General features: G+C 50.1%; 1 protein-coding gene across 5 annotated transcripts in view; it reads right to left on the bottom strand.

Annotated features, from left to right (window-relative positions):
- The window catches only part of HIP1 (huntingtin interacting protein 1), a 208,830-nt gene that overhangs the window by 48,893 nt on the left and 139,373 nt on the right, over positions 1 to 20,564 (bottom strand). For 4 of the 5 annotated variants that reach the window (XM_054496578.2, XM_054496579.2, XM_063668207.1 and 1 more), the window contains exons 3-7: positions 13,952 to 14,094; positions 13,635 to 13,691; positions 8,369 to 8,449; positions 2,469 to 2,545; positions 1,626 to 1,687 (exon numbers count right to left, since the gene is read on the bottom strand). In XM_054496578.2, the coding sequence (XP_054352553.1) occupies positions 1,626 to 1,687; positions 2,469 to 2,545; positions 8,369 to 8,449; positions 13,635 to 13,691; positions 13,952 to 14,094 (420 nt within the window). The remainder of the gene's footprint in view (positions 1 to 1,625; positions 1,688 to 2,468; positions 2,546 to 8,368; positions 8,450 to 13,634; positions 13,692 to 13,951; positions 14,095 to 20,564) is intronic. The other variant, XM_063668205.1, reaches the window with a different exon arrangement.

Raw genomic sequence — 20,564 nt, 5'->3', positions numbered from 1 at the left:
AGCCTGTGCTGAAGACTGGTCAATGTATTACGGAATTTGTTGCCCTGTCCCAGCCATCGTACAACACAAAACAGAATATTCTGGAAAAGAGGCCAGTAGTAGGCATTTCTGCACAGATGAACACACTGAAGGAAGCTGAAGGAAATTCGGGGTCAGACAGTCCAAGCCCCAAGAGCGGGTCCTGCCTGTCCACATGCAGAGAAGGCCGCCAGGCTTGGGTATGAGACTGCCAAGCTTTCGTATGGAGACGTGCAACATGGAATGTCGTCTTTCAGAGTTGGATGCTTGTCATGGAACATCCTGAGTCTCAGAACGCTGGTGCTTAGGTCCCCCAGGGAAAGGAGGGGAGCCTGCTGGGAGGTGTGGGGAGAAGACGCACTGGAGAGAAGGGGACCAGCTGAGGCTTGTCAGGGAAGCGTTAGGGGCTGATGGTCTGGAGGCACCACAGTTGTTGGCAGACGGGAGCCTGGAAGTGTGGCCACTCCCCCTGCTAGTGGAACAGGACTGTGTGAGCTTCTCATGTGGACTTGGGTGACAACCAGTCCTGGGTGACAACCAATCCTGACCAGCTTGTTTCCCATCGCTGCCAACTCAACAACAGACACAAGCCCTTCCTCCTCAGCAGAAATCATGCCCATGAGCCAGCCCAGCTCCGAGTAGCAGACAGGACTGGACCAAGGACTGGCCAGGGCCATGGCTACAGTCCAGTGGCTGGCAAAGAGGTAAGACCTGTCTTTGGGCTTTTGGAGGCTTGCGCTTCAGGAGAGAGGCCAGTAGGAAGGGGCAGTGTGTGGTCTTTCTGCTCAGACGTGAAACCACCTGCTTTGAAAATATCTAGGAGGCCAGGTGTGGTAGCTCACGCCTGTAATCCCAGAACTTTGGGAGGCTGAGTTGGGAAGACACCTTGAGGCTGGTAGTTCAAGAACAGCCTGGGCAACACAGTGAGACCCCTATCTGTGCAAAAAATATAAAAAATCAGCCAGATGTGGTGGTGCGTGCCTGTAGTCCCAGCTACTTGGGAGGCTGAGGTGGGAGGATCACTTGAGCCTAGGAGTTTGAGGTTGCAGTGAGCCGTAACATGCCACTGCAATCTAGCCTGGGCGACAGAGCGAGACCTTCTCTCTCTCCTTTTTTTTTTTTTTTTTTTTGAGATGAAGTCTTGCTGTATCACTCAGGCTGGAGTGCAATGGAGTGATCTTGGCTCACTGCAACCTTGACCTCGTGGGTTCAAGCAATTCTCCTGCCTCAGCCTCTCAAGTAACTGGGATTACAGGCATGCGCCACCATGCCCGGCTAATTTTTGTATTTTTAGTAGAGACAGGGTTTCACCATGTTGGCCAGGCTGGTCTTGAACTTCTGGCCTCAAGTGATGGGCCCACCTTAGCCTCCCAAAGTGCTGGGATTACAGGCGTGAGCCACCGCGCCCGGCCGAGACCTTGTCTCTTAAAAAGAAAAATACTGAAGAGGTTCAGTCCCTCCCTGCACGAGGGATGGAGAGACCAGAGATGGGGTGTGAATGTCATCATTTTCCTACCCCTTGTGCCGCACACTTTGCAGGGAGAGGAGGACTGGGAATTAGGTAGTTCCCATGAGAGCCTGGGTTAGACGGGAGGGAAGAGACTCACCTGTTTGGAAGAGGTTGAGTTCACACTCCAGGTAGTCAAACATCTCCACTGTTAACTGGAAACTGGACCCAAGAGGAAAGAGAGCTTACACTCCACAGCCTGAGGCCGGTCTGTTACCTGTCCCCTCCCCCACGCTCTACACTACTCCAGTCTCCAATGCTCACGTGCGTGTGCAAACACACACACAACTCCAGCTCCAAGTCTTAGCCTCATGGGTATTATGGCCATGCAGCCTGGTGAAGTCAGTAGTGACAGCGACAGGTTGGGGGCGGTGGCTCACACCTGTAATCCCAGCACTTTAGGAGGCCGAGGTGGGTGGATCACCTGAGGTCAGGAGTTCAAGACCAGCCTGGCCAACACGGCGAAACCCCATCTCTACTAAAAATATAAAAATTAGCCAGGTGTGATGGCGCATGCCTGTAATCCCAGCTACTTGGGAAGCTGAGGCAGGAGAATCACTTGAACCTGGGAGGTGGAGGCTGCAGTAAGCCGAGATCAAGCCACTGCACTCCAGCCTAGGTAACAGGGCGAGACTGCCTCTCAAAAAACAAAAACAAAAACAAAAACAGTGACAGTGACAGAGGGAGAGGATAGGTACCAGTGTTGGAGTCAGAGTGCAGAAAGCGAGACAGACAGGAAAGCTTTGGGGTGTGAAATAGCCAGGCAGGGGTTCTGGATGAGGCACCACCAATAAATAAGTGGCCCCAAGGCCAAGTCACCCAGGGGCTTTGGTCCCCACCCCAGCCACGGCACCCCCCATCATGCCCTCCATGACCCTTATGAGAAGTGTCAGCATTCACAAAAGCTTTCTCCCTTCCTCGGCTCAGGGCAGGAGCCACTTACAAGTTGTTCACGTCACTTTCTCCAGCCTCGTCCAGCTGGCGGTCACTCATCTGCAGGTTGCCTGGGAACCTGGGATTCTGGAAGGGAGGCAGAGGAAGGGAGTCAGGACAAGAGACATGAAGAGCTCTCTCTCAGCCGGGCGTGGTGGCACATGCCTGTGGTCCCAGCTACTTGGGAGGCCGAGGTGGGAGGATCGCTTGAGCCCAGGAGTTCAAGGCTACAGTTCAAGGCCACTGCACTCCAGCTTGGTTACAGAGTGAGACGCTACCTCAAAACAAACAAAAAAGAAAAAAAGAAAAACTGCTGGTATCATCAATCATTGTTCAGCATCTATAGCATGATCCTGTCATCTGTGTGGTTTGTCCCTGTGGCAAAGGGAAAAGTCCACAGAGGTGGGTGGCCATTCCATCGTGGGGCATCTGCATGTACAAGTGGATACTTTAGGCTCTAGGCCGGGCGCGGTGGCTCACACCTGTAATCCCAGCACTTTGGAGGCCGAGGCGGATGGATCACTTGGGGTCAGGAGTTAGAGACCAGGCTGGCCAACATGGCAAAACCCTGTCTCAACTAAAAATACAAAAATTAGCCGGGTGTGGTGGTGCATGCCTGTAGTCCCAGCTCCTTGGGAGGCTGAGGCAGAATTGCTTGAACCTGGGAGGCGGAGGTTGCAGTGAGCTGAGATTGCACCACTGCACTCCAGCCTGGGCAACAGAGTGAGACTCCATCTCCCCCGCAAAAAAAAAAGAAAAAAAAATCCCCACTGCAGACTTTGCTCCTGGGCTCCATGGTGCCAAGGCCTCTGAGGCTTGACCTGGCACCTGGGACACAGTTTTCCTTTGCCCCAAGTCATGCACACTGAGATTACAACCTCTGACCTCAATTTCAGCACCTTTACCTCTACTCCATCCCCAGTGCACCCACTCCAGACTCTGCCATCACCTAAAACATCCCTGCCTAGAACTCTCCACTCTAGCGTCTCCCTCTCTGGCTGCATCACCCAGGCCTCTGCCCTTCCAGTCCTCTCCTGCCCTCAAGTCCACCCACTACTCACGCTTCTGTCTCAGAGATGGCCAGTCACCTCCTGCTCCCTCTCCTCCGCATCTCTCTGCCTGCCTTTGCTTCCTGGCTCAGTCTTGACATCATGACTGGTGGCCTGGCTCCACTTCCCCACACCCTGCCTGCCTTTCCACCACACTGCTTGGAAGACCTGCTGAGAGCCTGGGTCCTTGTCATCGGCTCTGCACCTAGGGCCGGCTGCCGACTGTCCCTGGAGAAAGACTCACAGCTGGTGTCACTATGCATTCATGCTCTCTGGCCTGAACGTCCGTCTCAATCAGCTCGGGCAGTTATAACAAGATACCACGCACTGGGTGGCTTAACCCATAGAGAGTGTCTTGCAGTTCTCGAGGCCAGGGAGTCCAAAGTCAAGGTGTTGACAGATTCGGTGCCTGGTGAGGGGCCTCATCCTGGTTACGTTGCTTACATGGCAGAGGAGGGGGAAACCAGCTCTCTCCTGTTTCTCTCTCTTTTTTTATTTTTTAGAGACATGGCCTCACTGTTGCCCACACTGGAGTGCAGTGGCATGATCATCGCTCACTGCAGCCTCGAATTCCTGGGCTCAAGCGGTCCTCCACCTCAGCCTCCTCAGTAGCTGGTACTACAGGCGTACACCACCATGAGGGCTAATTGTGTGTGTGTGTGTGTGTGTGTGTTTAGTAGAGATGGGGTTTCGCCACATTGGCCAGGCTGGTCTTGAACTCCTGACCACAGGTGATCTGCCCACCTCGGCCTCCCGATGTGCTGGGATTACAGGCGTGAGCCACCGCACCCGGCCAGAGAATGAATTTTTCTTTAATGTGTGCAAGATATTTTTGTGGTTGTTGTTTTCGAGACGGAGTCTCACTCTGTCGCCCAGGCTGGAGTGCAATGGCATGATCTCAGCTCACTGCAACCTTAGCCCCTTGGGTTCAAGCGATTCTCCTGCCTCAGCCTCCTTGAGTAGCTGGGATTAACAGGCACGCACCACCATGCCCGGCTAATTTTTTTGTATTTTTAGTGTAGATGGGGTTTCACCATGTTGCCCAGGCTGGTCTTGAACTCCTGACCTCAGGTGATCCACCCGCCTCCGCCTCCCAGAATGCTGGGATTACAAGCGTGAGCCACCGCGCCCGGCCAAAAAAAAATGTTTTTTAAGAGACAGGGTCTCACTGTGTGGCCCAGGCTTGTCTCACCTCAAGCCTTGGCCTCCCCAAATGCTGGGATTGCAGGTGTGAGCCACTCTACCCAGCCTCATTCCCCACTCTTGTATCACTAATTGCTAAAAACTGTAAAAGTCCTTTGCTCCTCCACACTTGGACAATTCCAGCTTCCCCATTTTCTCTGCTTTCTAAAACCAGGAAAAACGAGACAGCAGTGAGCTCGAGAGCCTTTGGAAGCAAAGCCAGCTGCATCCTCATTCGACCCCAATTCTCCAAGCCCACGTGACCATTCCCTTCTGCCCTTCCACGCTATTAAAAGCTAGGGGCCTGGCTATTGGCACCAGCTGCTTCTGATGCCGCTGAACTCTGCTGTCTTCCTATACACAAGGGAAAGGGACCCACTTGGCTTCTATCACCCCCGCAGTCCCACTGTCCCGGCTCCCATGCCAGTCCTCTTCCTCCTTAACCTTCTTCCCAGTCTTGCTTTCTCTACGCCCTCCTTTCTCTCCTTTTCCACCTAAAATCCTACCCTAGGCCCTTCCTCCTCCCATTTTCCATTTAACACTTTTTTTTTTTTTTTTTTTGAGACAGAGTCTTGCTCTGTCACCCAGGCTGGAGTGCAGTGGCGCCATCTCGGCTCACTGCAACCTCCGCCTCCTAGGTTCAAGCCATTCTCAAGCCTCAGCCTCCTGAGTAGCTGGGATTACGGGTGCATGTTACCACACCCAGCTAATTTTTGTGTTTTTAGTAGAGATGGGGGTTTCACTATGTTGGTCAGGCTGGTCTCCAACTCCTGGCCTCAAGCGATCCTCCTGCCTTGGCCTTCCATTGTGTGGTGATTAGAGGTGTGAGCCACCACATCCAGCTCAATTTAACACTTTCAATCTCTACTCTACTCCCAAAACGTCTTTTTTTTTTTTTTTTTTTTTTTGAGATTGAGTCTTGCTCTGTCACCCAGTCTGGAGTGCAGAGGCAGCATCTCGGCTCACTGCAAACTCCGCCTCCCAGGTTCAAGCGATTCTCCTGCCTCAGCCTCCTGAGTAGCTGGGACTACAGGCGTGAGCTAATTTCTTTTTGTATTTTTAGTAGAGACGGAGTTTTGCCACATTGGCCAGGCTGGTCTCGAACTCCAGACCTCAGACGATCCGCCCGCCTTGGCCTCCCAAAGTGCTGGGATGACAGGCTTGAGCCACTGCGCCCAACCCCAAAACATCTTAAATCCAGTTCTCACCTTTCCCCGCCTCCTCATGACACCTTTACCAGAGCCCGGTCCTCCCTCCAATCACACGCTATAAGCCCCTCCCCTCCACACTCTCAGCCTCTCACTCCTGCTTCTTCGCCTTGCAATCCAGCCCAAGGGCAGCCCGACTCCTCGCCTTGGCCTCTGACACCCTGGCCTGGCCCAGCCTCAGTTCTGGTTTACGTTGTCTCCTATGTACCCAACCCTCTGCCTGACCCCCGTTGTCTCCCACAGTTGCCAGAGCCCGGCACACCCCGCAGCTGCTCGCCTCCCCCACCTCACACTATCCATTGTGTCACCTTCTTCTCTCTTTTTTTCTGTGAAACAGGGCCTCACTCTGTTGCCCAGGCAGGAGGGCAGTGATGCGATCATAGCTCACTGCATCCTTGACCTCCCAGTCTCAAGGCATCCTCCCACCTCAGCCTCCCGAGTAGCTGGGACTACAGTTGCACGCTACCACACCCGGCTAATTTTTTAATTTTTTGTAGAGACAGGGTCTTCCTATGTTACCCAGCCTTGAACTCCTGGACTTAAGCAATCCGCCCTCCTTGGCCTCCCAAAGTGCTGGGATTATAGGCACGAGAAACCACACCCAGCCTCATTTCCTGCCAATCTTCAGGCAGTCCCTGCTTCTTTGACCGTCCCATGGACAATGGTCCTAATTCTGGCTCTCATCATTGTCCTCACTGGCCACCTGGATCTTTCAAGTCCACTTTGTGCACTGCCCCCAGGAAAAGCAACGTAAAATGCAGAGTGGCCCATGTCATTGCCTGATCCCCATTGGGTACCGAAGAGTCCAAGGTGCGGCTCAGGCGGGTGCCGAGGCCTCTGTGACTGAGATGCTGTTTTCCACCCTGCCCAGCCTCACACCAGAGTGGATCTAAGCCAGGTGTGGTGGTGAGCATCTGTGGTGGGGCAGGAGGATCTCTTGAGCCCAGGAATTTGAGGCTGCAGTGAGCTAAGGTGATCCACCTCCAGCCTGGCCAACATGGCGAAATCCCGTCTCTACTAAAAATACAAAAATTAGCCAGGCATGGTGGCTCGTGCCTGTAGTCCCAGCTACTTGGGAGGCTGAGACATGAGAATTGCTTGAACCCAGGAGGTAGAGGTGGCAGTGAGGTGAGATCGTGCCACACTGCACTCCAGCCTGAGTGACAGAGTGAGACTCCATCTCAAAAAAATAAAATAAAAAGATTAAAAGACAGGTCTGTAGGGGAGCTTGCTATAGAAATTGTAGGAATTGCTTGGTGCTGTGGCTCATGCCTGTAATCCCAGCACTTTGAGAGGCCAAGGCAGGTGGATCATCTGAGGTTGGGAGTTCAAGACCAACCTGATGAACATGGAGAAACCCCATCTCTACTAAAAAAAAGATACAAAATTAGCCAGACATGGTGACGCATGTCTGTAATCCCAGCTACTCAGGAGACTGAGGCAGGAGAATCGCTTGAACCCGGGAGGCGGAGGTTTTGGTGAGCCGAGATTGCCCCATTGCACTCCAGCCCAGGCAACAAGAGCAAAACTCTGTCTCAAAAAAAAAAAAAAAAAAAAAGAAATTGTAGGAGTAGTTTTGCCCTGTCACTCAGGCTGGAGTACAGTGGCATGATCATAGCTTACAGCAGCCTTCAACTCCTGAACTCAAGTGATCCTCTTGCCTCCTGAGTAGCTGGGACTACAGGCATGCGCCACCACCTCTGGCTAATTGTAATTTTTTTGTAGAGACAGGGTCTTGCTATGGCCCAGGCTAGTCTCAAACTCCTGGTCTTAAGTGATCCTCCAGCCTTGATCTTCCAAAATGCTCAGATTACAGGCATGAGCCACAGTGCCCAGACAGGAATTGTTTTTATTAACAGTAAAATCAATGCTTCTGTAATATTTTCATAAGGCAATCTAGTGGCTAGGGTTACCCTTTCTTTTTTTTTTTTTTTGAGAGAGTCTTATTTTGTTTCCCAGGCTGGAGTGCAGTGGTGTGGTTTTGGCTCACTGCAACCTCTGCCTCCTGGTCTCAGGTTCAAGCGATTCTCCTGCCTCAGCCTCCCGAGTAGCTGGGACTACAGGCATGCATCACCACCACGGGTAATTTTTGTACTTTTAGTAGAGACGGGGTTTTGCCATGTTGGCCAGGCCAGTATTGAACCCCTGACCTCAGGTGATCTGTCCGCCTGGGCCTCCCAAAGAGCTAGGATTATAGGCGTAAGCCACCGTGCCTGGCCAGTTGTTCTCTCTAGCTGCAAAATGGGGAACAAAGGGTGCAGAAGACACAGGCCAAAATCCCAGCCCTCGTCATGCCCCGTGGGCCTGGCGGTGGCTTTCCTCTCGCACAGCTGGGGTACATGATGTGCACACTTCCTCAGAAGCCTGGGCTGTCTATTACCTGAAAGAGCTGACAACTGAGCCCAGGGAGGGGCTGAAGGGATGGAGCAGGGGAGGCGGCAGTGGCGGCAGAACTGTCCGCAGAGACTCACTTTGGTGTGGTACTCCATCTTGGTTCTTAGCAGTTTCAGGTAGATGCTGCACAGCTGGCCATACCCCTCGCTCAGGTGGCCCTTTTAGGAAGAGGAGGGGAAACAGAGTCAAAAACAAGAATGTGACAGTCGAGAGATCTGCAGCCAGGAATTCTCTGGTAAAGAATCTATCTTCTTTTTTTTCTCCCCTTTATTTTATTTATTTAGAGATGGGGTCTAGCTCTGTTGCCCAGGCTGGAGTGCAGTGGCACGATCTCGGCTCACTGTAGCCTCCATCTCCTGGGTTCAAGTGATTCTCCTGCCTCAGCCTCCTGAGTAGCTGGGATTACAGGCATGTGCCACCATGCCTGGTCAATTTTTGTATTTTTAGTAGAGATATGGTTTCACCATGTTGCCCAGGCTGGTCTCAAACTCCTGGCCTTGAGTGATCCGCCTGCCTTGGCCTCCCAAAAGGCTGGGATTACACTACAGGTGTGAGCCACCACGCCCAGCTAATTTTTGTAGTTTTTAGTAGAGATGGGGTTTCACCACGTTGGCCAGACTAGTCTCAAACTCCTGATCTCAGGTGATCTGCCCGCCTCTGCCTCCCAAAGTGCTGGGATTACAGGCATGAGCCACCACACCCAGCCATCTACCTTTATTCCTAAATGTAAAATAGAATCAATCTATTTTTCTTGCTTAATATGCTGCAATTTTATTCAACTTCTTAAACTTTCTTTCATTATTTTTAGTGACTGACCAGTATTATTATAATTTATTGAACTAACTCAAATGAGCTGAAGCCAATTCAAACTAGTTGAAATTTTTGCTATCATAAACCATTTCAATGAACATTCCTTACAGCACAATCTTTTGTGCAAACATAAGGACTTCGTTTGATAAATTCTGGACAAAGCTGCCTACTTAAGAATGTTGAGTCTGGCCAGGTGCAGTGAGTGGCTCATGCCTGTAATCCCAGCACTTTGGGAAGCTAAGGAGGGAGGATTGCTTGAGCTCAGGAGTTTGAGACCAGCCTGGCCAACATAGCGAAACCCCATCTCTACAAAAAATTGAAAAATTAGCTGGGCATGGTGGTGTGCACCTGCGGTCTCAGCTATTCAGGAGGCTGAAGTGGGAGGATCGCTTGAGCCCAGGAAGTTGAGGCTCCAGTGAGCTGTGATCATGTCACCATACCTCCAGCCTTGGTGACAGAGCAAGAAACTGTCTCAAAACACCGCCACCACCACCAACACACACACAAAAGACTGCCTCCTTGGTAAGGGGAAGTAAAGATAAATAATAAAATAACAAACGCTTGTACTCCTGCACTGAGGAAGTCCTCCCTAAGGACTACAAAGAATTCTACTGCCTCAAACCACTGCTGTGATAGGGGAAGGAAAATCTGCCCTACATTCACAAAACCTTAAGCTGAGAATTTAATTTCGAGTGATCTCAATCGAAGCAAATGCCAATTCTCTCTGGAGGAACGTGCCTTCATTACAGTCTTCAAAGAATTCTCCACAGATAAAATTCCAAGGAAGATGAGCAGCTTAAGGTAGAAAATAACCGAACATAAAGAAAACTACACAGCATGGGCAAAATGCACCAAAAGTGATGGAGGACAGAAACGAATCTCTAAAGACTTTAAATAATAGAATTACAAAATATATATGAAATGACTTTGGTTCATAGATCTAAAGAAATAAGAGACTGTTTAAAAATATATGCAGGGCATAATAAATTGTAAAGGAGGAGAAGCAGGGCCAGACACAGTGGCTCCTCCTGCCTGTAATCCCAGTGCTTTGGGAGGCTGAGGTGACAGATTGCTTAAGCCCAGGAGTTCGAGACCACCCTTGGTAACATGGCAAAACCCTGTGTCTACAAAAATTAGCTGGGTTTGGTGGTGCACACCTGTTTTCCCAGCTACTTGGGAGGCTGAGGTGGAAGGATCACCTGAGTTCAGGAGGTTGAGGCTGCAGTAAACCATGATCACGCCACTGCACTCTAGCCTGGGTGACACAGTGAGAATCCTGTCTCAAACAACAACAACAACAACCTCCCCCCGCAAAAAACAAGCAGATTTGAAAAAAAAAAAAAAAAAATAGAACTTCAAGAAATGAAAACTGTACTAATTGGGCCAGGTGTGGTGGCTCATGCCTGTAATCCTAGCAATTTGAGAGGCCGAGGCATTGGATCACCTGAGGTTAGGAGTTCGAAACCAGCCTAACCAACATGGTGAAACCCCATCTCTACTAAACATACAAAATTAGCTGGGCGTGGTGGCACATGCCTGTAATCCCAGCTACTTGGGAAGCTGAGACAGGAGAATCACTTGAACGTGGGAGGTGGAGGTTGCAGTGAGCAGAGATCGTGCCATTGCCCTCCAGCCTGGGCAACAAAAGCAAAACTCTGTCTAAAAAAAAAAAAAAAAAAAAAAGAAGAAGAAGAAAAGAAAAGAAATCTGTACTAAATGAAATTGAAAACCTTATGGAGAAGCTTAATAACACATTAGACCCAACTGGAGAGGAAGCAAACTGAAGGCTAGAGCTGATAAAAAATTATCCAGAATACAGCAAAGACAAATAGGTAGAAAAAACTGAAAGAGTGTTTTAGAGACATGAGGGGTAGGATGAGAAAGTCTGACACAGGTCTAGCCAAAATCTGAGAAGGGGCTGGGCGCGATGGCTGATGCCTATAATCCCAACACTTTGGGAGGCCGAGGAAGGAAGATCACTTGAGATCAGGAGATCGAGACCAGCCTGGCCAACATGGCAAAACCCTGTCTCCACTAAAATATAAAAATTAGCTGGGTGTGGTGGTAGGCACTGTAATTCTAGCTACTTGGGAGGCTGAGGCAGGAGAATCGCTTCAACCTGGACGGTGGAGATTGCAGTGAGCTGAGATTATGCCAGTGCACTCTGGCCTAGGCAACAGAGCAAGACTCTGTCTCCGAAAAAAAAAAACAAAAAAAAACGACATTCTTTTTTTTGTTTTTTTTTTGAGACGAAGTCTCTCTCTGTCACCTAGGCTGGAGTGCCGTGGCGCGATCTCAGCTCACTGTGAACTCCGCCTCCCAGATTCATGCCGTTCTGCCTCAGCCTCCTGAGTAGCTGGGACTACAGGCACCCGCCACCACGCCCGGCTAATTTTCTGTATTTTTTTTAGTAGAGACGGGGGTTTCACTGTGTTAGCCAGGATGGTCTTGATCTCCTGACCTTGTGATCCGCCCGCCTCGGCCTCCCAAAGTGCTGGGATTACAGTCATGAGCCACTGTGCCCGGCCAAAAACGACATTGTTAAACAAGCAAACACGGTGTCAGCCACCAGTAGGCTCTCAATTATGGAAGTTATAAAGGAAATAATTCAAGCAGAAAGAAAGTGATCTCAGATGGAAGGTCTATGGAGAGCACAGAATAAAACAAGGAAAATAAAACAATAACTTACAGAATTTAAAGATAAACATAACCAAAACCAAAATACATGGTTATGCTAACAGATAAATTGAGGGACTGAATGGAACTAAAATATTGCTAAAGTCTTTGTGTTATACAGGAAACAAAGATACGAAAGGTAGACCTAGATAAAACAAGCATTTTGTAATTATTAGAGAACATGCCAAAAACAAAAAAAGTAGATTTGTTTTTTAAACTCCCAAATAGTAATGAGGAAAAAACAGAATGAGAAAAAATACCCACCCAATCCAAAAGAAGGTAAGAAAGGAGAGAAATAGAAGTAGAACAGATGGGACAAATAGAAAGCATAGAATAAAATGGGAGACATAAATCTAAATATACCATGTAGCATAATAAATGTAAATAGACTAAATGCCCAGTTAAAAGACAAAGACTACCATCCTGGATAAAAAAACAACAACCACAAACCACACAAAATCCAACCAAATGTTATTTATAAGTGTTATTTCTAAAACATACAAATATAGGAATGCTTAAAGTAAAAAGATGGAGAAATATATACCAGGCAAATTCTAACAAAAAGGAAAAAGACCTAAGCTTTACATGTTACAGGGAACGTTTTCTAGCACACAGTTGGGAAATCTGAGGATAACTCTCAACTTTGTTCTGGTACCTAATTTTGTGACTTTAGGACAAGCTGCTTCCCTTTCTGGGCCTGTGTTTCCTCACCTATGATAGGTAGATAGGACTACATAGTTGCCAACATTTTATAGGTGCAGACAGATACAGGTAAGACTGTGCAAAAAGGCTAAAGTAGTAGTTCTCAACTGGTAGAGGCAAAAGAACATATCAGAATCAACCAGGGAGATTTTTTTTTTTTTGAGACAGAGTCTCACTCTGTCACCCAGGCTGGAGTGCAGTGGCCCAATCTTGGCTCACCACAACCTCCGACTCCCAGGTTCAAGCGATTCTCCTGCCTCAGCCTCCTGAGTAGCTGGGATTACAGGCACATGCCACCACACCCGGCTAATTTTTGTATTTTTAGTAGAGCCCGGGTTTCACCATGTTGGCCAGGTTGGTCTCGAACTCCTGACCTCAGGTGATCTGCCTACCTCGGCCTCCCAAAGTGCTAGGATTACAGGCGTGAGCCACTGCGCCTGGCCAAGGGAGATTCTTCAAAATGCAGATTACCCCTCTCCATATACACACCCACAGACATCAGAATCTGGGGTGATTGTGGTTCGTGTATAGAAACGCTCTTTTCCATTGACTGTGATATTGCACCTACCTCCTCCCTCATCCTAAAGCACTGAGAATCTCTAAACAGGAAAGAAGAAGCTCTGGCATTAAGAACTGGATATGCTAATTCTAATTCTCAATGCACTATGACTCCAACGGGACCAGTGGAAGGAGAAGAGAAGTAGGAACTGTGGGCTGGGCACAGTGGCTCATGTGTGTGATCCCAGCACTTTGGAAGGCTGAGGTGGGAGGATCACTTGAGGCCAGGAGTTCAAGACCAGCCTGGGCAGCATAGCGAGACCCCCATCTCTACCGAAAAAAAAAAAAAGCAGGAACCATGGCCGTGTGGCTACCGCTGAGGGATCCCAACTCTTGGACAGCTTTGTGACATGAGTTGCCATTGGCAGGAGAAGCTCCCAGGCCCTGGAAATTTCCTGAAGTGTCCAGGGACCCCAGGCAAGACTATGGATATCACGGTACTCTTTGGGGGCATCCTTAGTCCCTCTCTGGCACTCATGGGAGAAATCCTCAACAAGCTGAAGGAGATGAATTTATTTCATCCTCCAGTCCTTGCTCTGCGGCCTCTGAGGAAGGAGAGGAGGAGCAGGTGGCTCCTGGGTACATCTCCAAACTCACCCACATCCTGCTCATGTCACTCAATTCATTTCTGTATCTCAGAGAGTCCTTCAGGACCTGCAGGGGCAAAAGAACAGCCCGTGAGAGAATGGAGAAGGAAGGAAAGACAAAGGGAAGGAGGATGGAGAGAGGCAGAGGTGAACCTGGGGGTGGGGGGACAGGCTGATGGGAGGGAGGCTCACCCACCTCTAATGGAGAACCCAAAGGCCAGGAGAAGGGGGCAGTGTGGGAGAGGACAGCAGCCTCTGTGGCCCAGGCAGTCACTTTCCCCACAAGGATCCCTGGCTCCTTGCCACCCCACAGCCCCAGGAACTCACATTCGGGTGTCCGTCTCGGAGGAGTTTGTGGAACACATGGCAGAACTTCCAGCAGAGCACTGCGTTGCTAGACAGAGGCAGGCGGTTGACAACAGACCAGAAGGTCTGTGCCCCTTTCTCATGGTGGGTGCCCAGTATGCACGGTGAGGGGGGGTTATGGAGAACAACGGCTGGGCTCTGCCTCCTGGGATCCAGCCTGCACCTAGCCACTGCAGGGGACCGAGCCTGCACCCAGCCACCGCAGGGGACCGAGCCTGCACCCAGCCACCGCAGGGGATGGAGCCTGCACCCAGCCACTGCAGGGGACTGAGCCTGCACTCAGCCACTGCAGGGGATAGAGGTTGCACCCAGCCACTGCAGGGGACTGAGCCTGCACCCAGACACTGCAGGGGACCGAGCAGTTGTGCAAGTCATGGTTGGCAGTGCCTTGGAGGGAGCACCGCTCAGAGCTAAGACACCATAGAACTGTACATTCCTTCTGGGAGTTTTAGAGCAGATGGGAATACTTGTTCTAATAAAATCCACTTGAGTAGACAATTTCCTGAGATGCAAGTGTCTTCAGAGAGAGGTGTGTCTTTTTCTAATTTGCACAAATACCCTGTAGGCCACGGTGGTACTGGGTTGCCCTTTCTATGAAAATGCTGAGTTGATAATGGGTCCTTCGGGAATAACTACAGCTATTTGTTGTGGTGGTTGAGATAGGGTCTTGCGCTGTCACCCAGACTGGAGTGCAGTGGTGTGATCATAGCTCACTGCAACCTCGAACTCCTGGGCTCAGGCAATCCTCCTACCTCAGCCTCCCAAGTAGCTGGGGCTACAGGCATGCACCACTATGCCCAACTAATTTTTAAATTTTTGGTAGAGATGAGATCTTGCTATGTTGCCCAGGCTGGTCTCAAGCTCCTGGCCTCAAGTGATCCTCCCCTCTTGGCCTCGCAAAGTGCTGGGGTTACAGGCATGAACCACTGTGTCTGGCCTTATGACACCTAACTTTTAAACAACATTTGAGGGCTTCCTCAGGTTCTTTCTTATGCATTATTAAAAGTGAGGGTGTGCAAGCCAGGCGCAGAGACTCACGCCTATAATCCCAGCACTTTGGGGGGCCGAGGTGGGTGGATCACCTGAGGTCAGGAGTTTAAGATCAGCCTGACCAACACGGCGAAACTCCATCTCTACTAAAAATACAAAATTAGCTGGGCGTGGTAGTGGGCGCCTGTAATCCCAGCTACTCAGGAGGCTGAGGCAAGAGAATTGCTTGTACCCGGGAGGTGGAGGTTGCAGTGAGCCAGGATCACGCCACTGCACTCCAGCCTGGGCGACAGAGCAAGACTCCGCCTCGAAAAAAAAAAAAAAAAAAAAGTGAGGGTGTGCTTCTGCTCCTCGTCAAGGACCTTGGTCCCTGCAGGGAATCCTGCACCTTGACCCCTTGGCTCCTCCTCCAGGCAGCACCTCCGGCCCCGTTCCATTTAGCCAGCCTTGTGCTTGCCTTAACAGCAGCAATCTTTGTCTAAAATGCCCTTTCTGTAAACCTCAACACCCCACTTCTTCCATAAACCTGCCTGGCCCCATTCAGGGGCACCTTCAATCTCTCCACACCTTAAATTCCCCATATATGGAATCCTGGAACGGCTTCTCCCCAGGCCTAATTCCAAACACACCCACCCCCTGCAGATAGTCGTCAGTTTGCATGTAATAAATGTCCCTCAGGGTGGAGCGCGGTGGCTCACACCTCTAATCCCAGCACTTTGGGAGGCTGAGGCGGGCGGATCACCTGAGGTCAGAGTTCGAGAACAGCCTGACCAATACGGTGAAACTCCATCTCTACTAAAAATACAAAATTAGCCCAGTGGGGTGGCGGTGCATGCCTGTAATCCCAGCTACTCGGGAGGCTGAGGCAGGAGAATTGTTTGAACCTGGGAGGCAGAGATTGCAGTGAGCTGAGATCACGCCATTGCACTCCAGCCTGGGCAATGAGCGAAACTCCGTCTCCACGACAACAAAAGCCCTTTCCATAAACCTGAACACCCCACTTCTTCCATAAACCTGACTGGCCCCATTCAGGGGCACCTTCAATCTCTCCACACCTTGAATTCCCCATATATGGAATCCTGGAACCGCTTCTCCCCAGGCCTAATTCTAAACACACCCACCCTCTGCAGATAGTTGTCAGTTTGCATGTAATAAATGTCCATCAGGGTCGGGCATGGTGGCTCACAGCTGTAATCCCAGCACTTTGGGAGGCCAAGGCGGGTGGATCACGAAGTCAGGAGATCAAGACCAGCCTGGCCAACATAGTGAAACCTTCTCTCTACTAAAAGTACAAAAATTAGCCGGGCGTGGCGGTGCATGCCTGTAATCTCAGCTACTTGGGAGGCTGAGGCAGGAGAATCGCTTGAACCTGGGAGGTGGAGATTGCAGTGAGCTGAGATTGCACCACTGCACTGCAGCCTGGGTGACAGAACGAGACTCCATCTCAAATATAAATAAATGTCCCTCTGGCCTCACATGATTTTAAGTTCGGCTATTCCAGATCTCTGTCATTAGTGAGCTCTTTTTGGAGTGAGGAGAGAATTTCCACTTTTGTAATTGTGTGCTTCAACAAGATTCACAGACCCAGTAACTGGGCACTGTCAGCTGTTAGGACAACTCTGCGCCCAGAACTTTAGGCTTTACTCAGCAAGGCTCAGGTCGCAAGTGCACTGTCATTTAGGGCAGAAAGACTCGCCTCAGGTAGGAAACTAAATGACTCACCCGGAGCATGTGTTATTTTGCTTCTGAACTGGAAGATACCATAAAGCTCCTTTCCTCGATGACATTTTCATTTAGAGAGGGGTGGGCTTAAACCCCTCCAGATGTTTGGGTCTGGAAGCTAAAATCAGCTTTTGGTGTAGGAGTCTTTCTTTCTTTCCTTCCTTTTTTCTTTCTTTCCTTTCTTTCTTTCCTTCCTTCCTTCCTTCCTTCCTTCCTTCTTTCTCTTTCTTTCTTTCTCTCTCTCCCTTCCTTCCTTCCTTCCCTCTCTCTCTCTTTCGTTCGTTCATTCTTTCTATTTTTTTTTTTTAGACAGAGTCTCGCTCTGTCGCCCAGGCTGGAGTGCAGTGGCACAATCTTGGCTCACTGCAACCTCCACCTCCCAGGTTCAAGCGATTCTCGTGCCTCAGCCTCCCAAGTAGCTGGGATCACAGGCACCCGCCACCATGCCCGGCTAATTTTTGTTTTTTTAGTAGAGACGGGGTTTCACCATGTTGCTCAGGCTGGTCTCGAACTCCTGGCCTCAAGAGATCCACCCCCTTGGCCTCCCAAAGTTCTGGGATTACAGGTGTGAGCCACCGCACCTGGCCTTGGTGTAGGAGTGATTTCTGAAATAATTTTTGGTTCCGCTTAAAGCACAGCCCCTGCAGACTGCAAGGAAGCAGTGAGGAGAGACCAGCAACCCCCAGCCTCCCCGCACTCCCTTCTCCCAGTGGACAGTGCTTACTTTTCCTGAGAGCAGCCTCCCAAACTGAAGCTGAGTGCAGAGCTAGCTGGGGACCTTGGCTTTATTTTATTAAATTTAAATTAATTTTGTTAATTAATTTATTTTTTAGAAACAGAGTCTCCTTCTGTTGCCCAGTCGGGAGTGCATTGGTGCAATCATAGCTCACTGCAGCCTCCAACTTCTGGGCTCAAGTGATCCTCCCTGCTCAGCCTCCCAAGTAGCTGGGACTACAGGCATGCACCAACACACTTAGCTAATTTTTTATTTTTTGTAGAGATGGGTCTCACTATGTTGCCCAGGCTGGTCTTGAATTCCTGGGCTATGTGATCCTCCTGCCTGGGCCTCCCAAAGTGCTGGGATTACGGGTGCGAACCACCGCACCCGGCTCAGGCACCCTGACTTTGAAATGTGCAAGGAGACCTTTCTGGCATTCTTTCACATTATAAGCATTTTTATGCCCCAAGTATGTGTCAAAGACTGTAAAATCCATTCAGGGAGAAAAAAAAGAAAATACGAAAAATAAGACTCAGTCCCCAGCCCTCCAGGAGTGAATACCAAGGTGGCGGGCCAACCTGTTCACCATTTAGGCATCTGTGATAAATGTGTAAGCAGCATTTCTGAAGTCAGACTTCCTAATGCTTATTCAGTTTGTATCTAAGGCAGCTGATAAAAGACCCGATAATAGATAAATGCGCTGGGCGTGGTGGCTCACGCCTGTAATCTCAGCACTTTGGGAGGCCCAGTGGGAGGACTGCTTGAGCCTAGCTAGGAGTTCAAGACCAGCCTGGGCCACAGTGAGACCTCATGTCTATAAAAAATTAGCCAGGCATGATGGCATGTGCCTATAGTCCCAGCTACTCAGGAGGCTGAGGCGGGAGGATCACTTGAGCTTAAAAGTTGGAGGCTGCAGTGAGCCTCCAACTGATTGTGTCACTGCACTCCAGCCTGGGTGACAGTACATGACCCTACCTCAAAAAAAAAAAAAAAAGGCTTGGGATATCTTTAATTAGGCATTTCAAACCCTACTGTATGGAGTTGATTTTTCCACATTTATTCACCATTTAGAAATTATGAATCAGAGACTCATAGAATGTTAGAGCTGGACTGTTAAATCTTTGAAATCTTCTTCTTCTTTTTGAAACAGAGTTTTGCTCTTGTTGCCCAGGCTGGAGTACAGTGGTGCGATCTTGGCTCACTGCAACCCCTGCCTCCAAGGTTCAAGCGATTCTTCTGCCACAGCCTCCCAAGTAGCTGGGATTACAGGTGCCCACCACCACGCCTGGCTAATTTTTGTTTTTTTAGTAGGACGGGGTTTTACCGTGTTGGCCAGGCTGGTCTCGAACTCCTCACCTCAGGTCATCCACCCGTCTCCACCTTCCAAAGTGCTGGGATTATAGGTATGAGCCACCACACCTGGCCTGAAATCTTTTTTGTCCAACCTTTGATCAGACAGAAAGTGACCTAAGACTCATGGAGGCCCCGCTCAAGGTCCCAGAGTGAGCCCGAGAGTTCCAGTGGCGGAATGTCAGAATCTCCTTGCAGGGCCCCTTCCCTCCTCCCAGGGAGCCTCCCGGCAGCATGTGATGTGACCCTGCCGTTGCAGGCCTAGCCTCTCTGTGCCCATGTCTTGTCCTGAACAGCACACTACCCCATGATAACTGTCTCTCCCTTACTCATATCTTTTATCAGAGTGATCACAAATTATTCGTAGGTAAGGGTCAGGGCTGAGTCATTTCCTCTGAGAAAATCCACTGGGCCGTTTAAAATAAAGGCTTTTCTTGGTTTGCTTTGAATCATCGCAAGGGTACCAAACGTGATGCAGGAAAGCAAGGGGCCTGTGTCTTTCCGGGGAAAAAAAAGAGCAAGATCTAGCTAGGCTCGCGTAGGGCTGGACTTCTGGGCTACCCCAGAGAGGTTCTGCAGCCCCCATCCTAATTCCAGCCAAAGCATCTTCCCACTAAAGGCAAACTGCTTTCCCTCTAGCAAACAGCAGTGCAGTTCATATATCACACTAAGCAATGCTGGGCTTCTCTGGCTATCTAACCTGGAGGATCGCCTCTAGGGGTTGAGGCTAGAAGGCTTCGGGACAAGCTGCTCTGGCCTGCCTGGCTGTGACACAGTAACCAAGAGCCCAGGTGAGGAGAAGCTTCCCACTGCAGACAGAAGTCCAGCCTCTGAGGCTGGGCGTGGCCTCCGAGGTTGGGCGCGGTGGCTCATGCCTGTAATTCCAGCACTTTGGGAGGCCAAGGCAGGAGGATTGCTTGAGCTCAGGAGTTTGAAACCAGCCTGAGCAACAGGGCAAAACCCCGTCTCTACTAAAAATACAAAAATTAGCCAGGGGTAGTGATACACACCTGTGGTCCCAGCTACTTGGGAGGTTGAGGCAGGTGGATCTCTTGAGCCTGGAAGGCGGAGGTTGCAGTGAGCTGAGATCACACCATTGCACTCCAGCCTTCTGTCTCAAAAAAATAAATAAGTAAAAAAAGTCCCAACTCTGCTTGCCCGGAACTCCACCTTGCTCTGGCCCAGCACACAGAGAGTTAAAAGCTTAGCCACCCCGCTGGCAGCCTCTCTCCTTCAGCCTTTGGGGATTAAGCTCTCCAGCTCCTGGATTCTGCAACTCCCTAGGCAGATTCCTAGGGATTCATCAGCCAGCATGGTCCTGCACCTCTCTACAAAGCCACAGGCTGCTCCTGTGTGTGGTGGGCTTATAGAGGGCTTTCAAGTCACCCATTCCCTAATCCACTTCAAGGCTCTTGTCTTCTTCCCTCTGGCATAGGTTGAACCTGTTCACGAAGGTAGAGAGCCCCTGCCTCAGTTTAAGGCCAACCAACCTCTGAAGCTAAGACTTTCTTTTTTTCGGCCAGGCGTGGTGGCTCATGCTTGTAATCCCAGCACTTCAGGAGGCTGAGGCCAGGCGTTCAAGGCCAGCCTGGCCAACATGGCGAAACCCCGGCCCTATTAAAATTACAAAAAATTACAGGTGTGGTGGCACACGCCTGTCATCCCAGCTACTTGGGAAGCTGAGGCACAAGAATCGCTTGAATCCAGGAGGCAGAGGTTGCAGTGAGCCGAGAACATGCCACTGCCCTTCAGCCTGGGCAACAGAGTGGGGCTCTATCTCAAAAAAGTAAAAAA

Source organism: Pongo pygmaeus, chromosome 6 (assembly GCF_028885625.2).
Source record: "Pongo pygmaeus isolate AG05252 chromosome 6, NHGRI_mPonPyg2-v2.0_pri, whole genome shotgun sequence".
In the NCBI taxonomy this organism is placed as follows: domain Eukaryota; kingdom Metazoa; phylum Chordata; class Mammalia; order Primates; family Hominidae; genus Pongo; species Pongo pygmaeus.
Note: the sequence above shows the minus strand (reverse complement) of the source record. Positions and strands in the feature narration are given on the sequence as shown.